The 8,255-nt window shown below is 40.7% G+C and overlaps 1 protein-coding gene across 5 annotated transcripts in view; it reads right to left on the bottom strand.

Moving 5' to 3' along the window:
* Positions 1–2,393: 2,393 nt before the first annotated feature.
* Positions 2,394–8,255, bottom strand: part of LOC107086558 (casein kinase I) — a 35,205-nt gene continuing 29,343 nt past the window's right edge. For 3 of the 5 annotated variants that reach the window (XM_015377589.1, XM_015377585.1, XM_015377586.1), the window contains 3 exons: positions 7,827–7,930; positions 5,475–5,498; positions 2,394–3,116 (listed from right to left, as the gene is read on the bottom strand). In XM_015377589.1, the coding sequence (XP_015233075.1) occupies positions 3,062–3,116; positions 5,475–5,498; positions 7,827–7,930 (183 nt within the window). In that variant the 3' untranslated portion in view covers positions 2,394–3,061. The remainder of the gene's footprint in view (positions 3,117–5,474; positions 5,499–7,826; positions 7,931–8,255) is intronic. The other 2 variants (XM_015377588.1, XM_015377590.1) reach the window with 1 other exon arrangement.

Raw genomic sequence — 8,255 nt, 5'->3', positions numbered from 1 at the left:
AGAGGAAAGGATAGATTATTGGAGCTGTACAATTTGATTTTCCACAGTCTGCGAAAACAAATCAGAGAAACACTGTTTTTAATAGAAATTCCCAACAAAGACTACAATTGTGAAGTCTGTACAATTTACAGTTCAAATAATTAGCACAATATTGCAGTAAATATCACCTCTCCCTCACAGGAAAAAGATATACAGTAAATCAAACAACCCTACAGTACAGCAACAAGGAGAAAAAGTGCCAGAGAACCCAAAAAAGACCAAAGCTGATCATTCATGCGCTCATTTGCTTTGATTTGATTTACACACATATACAAATACGCACATAAAAGCCATAAACCCTGACATGACGAACAGAGTCGGAACAAAAAAAAAAGAAAAAAAAAATGGGTAGCAAAAAGACGCAAGGAGTTAAAGCTGCATCGCTTCACTGGCCCTATGGGTGGGGAGCAACGCAGAAGAGACATCTCGGCCTTCTCTCTGCAAGCCATGCAGAAACAGATCACGTAGATTACTCCTATATCGCTCTGTACGAGTTAAAATACAGCGTAATATAGCTATATATACCAGCTCAGCCAGAAGCTACAGAACTAGAGGTGAAACAGCAGATGGTCTGTTATAAACTCAGCTGGGAAAACCATGAGATGGTCCAATAAGTGGGGGGGTGGGGGTGGGTCCACTTCTTTTTTTTTTTGGGTTCAAGAAAGAACGAGTCGTTAAACACTGCCTGGTATGGCACCGAGCTGCGCTGCGGACACATTCAAGAACACAGGTTGGAGCGAGAAACGAAAACATTCATCGAGAATATTTTCCTGGCACAGATATATATAAAAAAAAAAAGAAAAAAAACAAACAACACACAAAAAAAAGGGGGTAGTAGTAGTCGTCTTAGAAATGGCACTCGGGGAATTCTAAGCAGGGAGCAGAGAAGGCTAAATATTCTGGATAATCCATCTCACTCATCGGAAGCAGCAGCAGCGGCGGCATAAAGCCTGATTTGGCGTTGATGAGCATCTCAGAGACTTTAATCTTCAAACCGACAACCTGCAGGACTCTACAGGCGCCCTGCTGGCCTAAAAGAAATGAATATCGGTCATTCATTTAGCTTCTCCTCCCAAAGCTCCCATCAAATCATAAAGTTACTGAGAACAAAAGGAAGCAGAAAAGAGTTCAAGTACTTTTTGATAAGACAATAACTTATGCCCCACAGAAAGCGACGCGTTGGAAGAGGGATTTTAAACAAAAAACTAAACTAGGCTGTACAGTGTAAATACATCTAAGAAGCAGGTTAACATACCGACTCATCTACAACATTCTAATGGAGCTGGTCCAATGAAACGCCCAATCTGATTCATTTAACACCAACAACACTTGTGTGTGTGTGTGGAGGGAAGCGGTGCTTTTAGGAGGGTTGTCATGGCACCAAATAAGGAGTGGCTGGAGGTTAAAACAAAGAATAATAATAATAATAAACTCCCTACACCCTAGAGGGAGATCCCAGCACACGAGGCAGCTACGATTAAAGTAATAAGCATGTTCAAAGTGGATTCTTTTTAAGAAGGCAGGGAAAGATGGGCTCAACAAATGTAGTGCAGTAAATAATCAAGCTTTGTTTTGTTTACCCTCTTTCCCTATAAAATCATGGCTAACTGGAATGAAAACAATTACATTAGACAATTTCACATTAACAAAAAGAAAGGGGATTTCATTTTTCTGCTATGATAGGCAAGGTGAGAAATTGTTTCAAGGCATTCCTCCTCATCCGCGCCGCCGCAGAGTTTCTGTCCATCTCGGCCACGGAGGAGAGGCAGCAGTGATCCCGAACGTTGGAGCATCGTGTTGCAGCACAGGGGCTGTGTGCAGGGGGGGGGGCGCGTCTTCACATGTAGCAGATGACGCGTCGTCATGCCTTCAGGTTTGGCTCTCCTTCCACGGGGAAATACGTTTCAGTGTTAAGAAAAGAAGCCATGACCGGCCCCAAAACAAGTCTCTGCTTTGGGTTGAATCATCTGGAAAGAACACGGACGTCTCGCAGCCGTGCTGTTAAGTTCCTATCCGGACGATGTGGCGCTCAGTCGGGTTGGTGGATCGAGGTTAAGGCATTGGACAGAGCTGTGACTCTCCAGAGCATATCTGCTGTCCTTCCAGAGTAGCGTGGCTACCATGGTAACAGAGTGCATGAAAAACCTTCCTAATCCGAACTGAAGTTTGGGTCTCAGTTGTTTTCCTTTTTCCAAAAACTTAATTTAACTTCCTTCCCATGAACTGGAGAGATAATATAAATCCTCCAGTCATTGACTCGCCTGTCAATACATTCAGTGTGCATGTAAGAATTAGTAGGAAAAGTAGTAGCAACGGAGTGATAAATATCATGTTTTTGTCTTTTTTTTTTTTCCCTTCAAGCTGCCATCTAGAAGCGTCAGGTGGTAAAAAGAGGCTGTAGTGTATTTGGACGGAGACGAGGAGCGCTTGGGCTGAAAGAACGTCTCTGAAGGATAAAAAACCAGGAGGCGGCTGCTCTTTCGCTAATACTTCTGCCTTAGTCAGAGACGATCCAAAAAAAAAAAGGAACAAAAAATACGTCACAATGAGTCAGCAAATTAACGAGGGGCGTGGCAGGATGATTTGGGAAGTGAATCACGTCTGGAGCGGAGTAGAAACAACGGGTTCCTAAAGAGATGGGGGCAGGATATCAATCCATCTCTTCCTTTACAAACAAACCAAAAAAACTAAAGATTGGAGTAAAACATACGAAGACAGTGATAAGAGAGAACTATTTGGTTGTCATGTAAAATAAAGGGGGAAAAAAACACCTTTGAAAAAAAACTTTTGGTCCACCTGACCTGTAAAACCTCCTGTTTCACTTTGAGGGGGGAGAAAAAAAAAGAAAAAAGAAAGCAAGCTCCCATCATGAGACACGTTTCCTGTACATCTCCAGATCAAAGCGGTCCTTCCAGGGAACAAACCAATCAGAATCTATCGGTTGACTCCCTTTTCTGTTCCCAGTGGGACCTTCCAGGTGTCTGAAATCACAACATGAGGAACGTTCCGGTCCGGTTCTGGCTCATTTGTGCCTCGGCGTGTTCTTCTTCCGTTTTCGCCTGAAGAAACAGCAGCACCTGCAGACAGACGGAGATTACATCAGTATGTCCACATGACAGGTGCTGATTCCACATCAGGAAGGTTAAAGCGTTGCCATCCACTGGATGCTTATTCATCTCCTTTATTCCTATGAACAGGTGCATCTCAACACATTTGAATATAGAATTTTATCTACTTCAGAAATCAATTTTAAAAGTGAAACTAATAAAAATCCATTACACAATGTAATAATTTGACATTTGTCCTAAAGAATGATGGGGAAGACTGCCGAGTTAACAGGTGTGCATTCAGAAACGCTCACAAAAACCTGCAGCTGAAGTGAATATCAGTTTTATCCAAATATATCAATGGAAAGTTAAGTGGAAGAAAAAACTGGGGCATAAAAAGGTATTGCTGCTTTAATGCTACGTTCAGACCGCCAGCACTGGAAGCAGCAAAAAGCTTCTGCTGCTTCATTTTTGATACTTGTTCACATTAAGTGCATTTTTTGACACTCCAGAAGCGTATCCAGTTAATTGTGTCCAGATGCATCTGATGCTTCTGCTGCTCCTGTGTTCAATGGCAGAGAACGGCTTTGCTATATTTGCTGTTATAAGTAAGTAAAAAGTAGTTTTAATGTTTTAAAGTGAGACAGTCCACCTGAAAACTTCCTCTGTGCAGTCAGTTCATCCAGATTACCATCCTGCCTTCAAATATTATTTTGTGACAGTGCAGCGTTGCCCCCGTACACCGGCGGTGCTCTGTCACTGGAAATCCCCTTCAGTAATTTCTCCACTGTGAGATCAATAAAGTCAATCAATCAATGCTAGCCTCTGCCCAGTTGCTTCCTGGGGGTTTTCCGCTACTGTTGGCGGCGGCTGGAAGGCATCTTTCGTGTACGTAATCCAAACTGCAGGCACCAGATCAATAAAATCGAACATCGGAAGGTTTCAACATTTTAAGTAAATCTATGCTAGCCTGATAAATCAGACTAAATGTGAGAATAAATGTGTAATTTAGTCTGGCCCCGATGAATGAGACATCGGACCATGTCTGTGTCTATTGGCCAACGCTCTGACCAATGAGCGCAACTGACTGTGACGTAGTTAGCTTGTGGGAGAGTGTAAACAAACAGCCTGTCGGTAAAACGGTGAATACGTTCTTCTTAAAAATGAAGGAGCGTAGAGCCTCTTCCTGCTCACATTTCAACGAAAACCCCAAGTCTAATGCCTCCAAAATGGATTCCAAAGCTGAGTCAAACGAGAACTGTTCAATAGTTGTTGCCATCTTCCTTGTTGTGCTTTCTCCAGCGTCGCACAGCTTTGTCGTCACGCCCTCAAAATCCCGCCTGCTTTGTATCCAGAAATTCAAAACACATCTCTGCGTTGTGATTGGCCCTGCTCTGGCTGCTCAGGTGCGCCAAGATGCGCTGCTACTGCTGCTCTAGACGCTCTGCCGGACCTACTGATGCGCCTGATGCGCATCAACCATTGACTTTGCATGTAAACTAGCTGCTTCTGCAGCGTGCGGTCTGAACATAGCATAATAACCGCCACATCAACATATTCAGGATTAGGTATTTGTGATTCAGAGCCAGAGAAAACTTATTACACAGAGTTTAACACAGAATTTGCTTCAGGGTTAAGCTACTACACCATAGACAAAAACACAGCTAAAATAAATCCATTTGAAAATACTTCAGTTTTCTTTTTTTTTCCAGGAAATGTAATACTTTTTTTTTCTTTTTTTTTTTATAACTGCGAGCCACATGAACAAAAACACATTCTATAAATACCACTCTATGTGTTACACGTCTAAACAAGTTTCACCTTTAAACTGAAACCCATTAGGTTTCCAGAAACATTTCCAATTTAGATGCACCTGTACATGTAAAAAGGAGAGCACAACCACACACTGCTGCTGCAGGGCCTCTGAAGGTGACATTTCCTGTATGCAGCAAAAGAAAAAACACAGGAAAAGCACAAGACAAGAGGAGCCTGAACGCTGAGTAAGAACACACAAAGACGAGACGTAGGACAGTGACTGGGTTCTTTCACTTTCATTATGCAACCATGAATAATGGTATATTAATGAACAAATATCTAAACCCTAAAACAAAGCTACAGAGATTACAGAAGCATAATAAAGACAATCGGCCCCGATTTGTTACCAGTTTGATTGTTAGAATATACGGCATATGAAGCAATTCTAACATTACTGAATTAGTTCAAACTAAAAATAATCTGCAATGTTAATTTGTTCTCTTCTAGGTTTAAATCAGTACTGTACCAGTGAGAGTCTGCTTAAATTTAGTGAGTAACTCCACTGGGCCCAGCCTAGGCTGGTCCACTCCCTGTCCCATTGAGTATGATGTGGACAAGCAGAGAGGGACTCACCACAGGTTGAGCATTTTCACGCAGCTACAGAAGAAGAGAGAAGAAAGAGCGTAAAGAGAAAAGAAAGATTAATACAGTACGACTAGGTGGATGGGAGTCGGCGCACAAAACACAACACAAAACAAAAATCACATCAATTTATTTATATAAAGCCAACATCCTTACATCTGAGGTCATGGATAAAGGAAATAGAGAGAGAGGCGGGGAGCGGTCTAAGGGGACAGAGTTAGAGAGAACAACAGGGCTGTAAACTCTGCTTCCCTCAAGGTTAACCCAGAGAGAAAAGAGGGACAGAGATACAAGAGGGTGAAAAACAAACAAAGCTATACTGTTTAGTTTTTACTCTTTAGGTTACAGTTTACAGATTGAAGGTATCGAGAAAACCTAACTCCTAAAATGCTAAGTAAAAAAAAAAACAACAAAAAAAACCCAACAGCTAAGATATCGTTGTGTAATTTTCACACCAAGGGTGAGATTGGATCCCATCAGCAGGAACTCACCAGTGGATAAATCAAGCCCCAATCAAATTTGCTAAATCAAATATTTAGTAAAAATTATTGAATAGCCACATAGCTTCATTTGCAAATTGTCCAGTAAGAAAATAGGAAGGGAGAGAGGAAAAAACATGTTTTGGACAAATATTTTTTTTTTTTTTAGGAAATCCAAACAGAAAACATTGGTAAAAATGTTAAGAACTGAATGTTCTGATTCTGGAGTAGCATTTTCCTCTATGTAGATTTGTGTTGGAAAACTGCAAATTCTAGAATGTTAATCATTTTTATGGTTTTTAGGTGCAGAAGGCCATTTTCAGTCATGGTCACATGGAGCTGATGCAGGACGGCAGGATGCTGCCAGTCTTAGGAGTGAGGAGGAAGAACAGACAGATTGGAAAATAGGATGAAGGTGATGGAAGGAGAAGAGGACGAGAAGCAAGAAGGTGGAGCAGGAGCCACCCATAAAAATAAAAATAAAACAAACAGTGCCAGATTAGAGGTTTAGTCTGCAAAGCTAGGTGACAGCAGGTGTTTGGATAGAATTATATTAATCTCTAGAGATCCAACCGGCTTTCGGCATTTGAAATCAGACTAAATTGGATTAATTTCAGGATAGGCCTGTGATTCAGAATATCAATTTGTTTCTTTTTTTGGTTTGCTTAGAACTTGTCATAATTTTTGTGAACCAGTAAACTTTTATAAAGTGAAAGGTTTCCAAGGAATCCAAACACAAACAATTTTGACCTTGGTAAAAAGGGTTTTTATAGCTACGTTCACACTGCTGCCTGAAGTGGCCCAAATCTGATTTTTTTTGCCCTTATGGGACCTGTATCTGATCTTTCCATGACAGTCTGAACAACACAGATCCGATTTTTACCAATGCGATCCAGGCCACTTTGCTATGTGATCCCGAATCCGATACGAATCTGATCTTTTCAAAAGTGACCTGTATCTGAACGGCCAGGTCGCATTCATCCGACCTGAACGTCATTATTACTTAACAAAGCTCCCTATTCCGGGCCTTGCTACGCAGAAGCAGCAAGAAAAACAACAAACATGGTGGATGATAATGCGGAGAATAGTATTTATGTTTAACCATCTTGAATAGATTGTGTTTTTAAGGATGGGAAAAATCGCTAGATGCGCTCCGGCACTACCATCCCTGTTTACTTCTGTAAACACAGAGCATGCTTGCTAGTTACATCATTGCGTCTTCTCCTGCGCATGCGGGACACTTAAGCTGTATGAATGCAGTTCACACAGGAGATCACATACAAGTCGCATATATTTGGAAATTTGAACAGCAACGTAAAAAAAAAAAAAAAATGGATTTCACAAAAAAATCAGAATTGAGCATCAAGGCCTGCAGTGTAACATAGCCTATGCTGCAAAAAATGCATACGTCTTACGATGGAGGGGAAAGAAAAAAGAGCAAAACTTGACAAAAGCAGGATAAAAATATGCTAGATGAATTTTAAAAAAAATGAAAAGAGAGACAAAATTTAAGATTAAGAAATGAGAGAAATGTATAAATCCATAAAGCACATTACAGAGATGATGAAATTTTTTCAATTATTTTACTTGAGCAACATGGGAGAAAAATATCTAAATTGGCTTAAAACAAAATTGCAGGTCAGACTTCGAAGGAAGACCCTAAAACTATACAGAAATCAGAACAGGATATGTAGTAAAAGAAACCATGTAAGGGGATTTGAATCAAGTGGCAAATATTTGACAGAGAAACTAGAGTTTGAATAAAGCCAAGCGTCTGGGCTGATTCATTCCCATACTTAAGGAGACACAGAACTAAAGAACGGTGGAAGGAGAAGCACCAAAAGGACATGAAAGAGAATCATACTTAGGCTCGTCGGCCACTTCCACCTCTGCCTGAGTTGTTATTGGCGCATTGGAGTGAGCCAGAGGATCGTCTGCATTAAGCTCCCCATTGCGAGAACTGACCACCTGTAGCAGAGACAAACGTTACTTTAAGTTAACCCTCTGAATAATTCGAAGCAGTTTTACCTGATAATGATGTCAAAAAAAAAAAAAAAAAAAAAAACACCAGGTCATCGCTAATTCAGAGAGCCCTCAGAGGTCACAAAACTTATTTCTAAGGCACCAAGGTATCAACTGAGCCTTTCAAAGTTACAAGTAAAAAAGCAGGAAGACAGAAATAGATTTTTGTTTTTCTCGAGTATCCAACTAATAAATGTAAGATAATTGTAATTTCTGAAAGTTACTTCACAAAATTTTTGAACATTTATTAGTTGGATACTCGAGAAAAACA

Source organism: Cyprinodon variegatus, unplaced genomic scaffold (assembly GCF_000732505.1).
Source record: "Cyprinodon variegatus isolate N-32 unplaced genomic scaffold, C_variegatus-1.0 Scaffold156, whole genome shotgun sequence".
NCBI lineage: Eukaryota > Metazoa > Chordata > Actinopteri > Cyprinodontiformes > Cyprinodontidae > Cyprinodon > Cyprinodon variegatus.
Note: the sequence above shows the minus strand (reverse complement) of the source record. Positions and strands in the feature narration are given on the sequence as shown.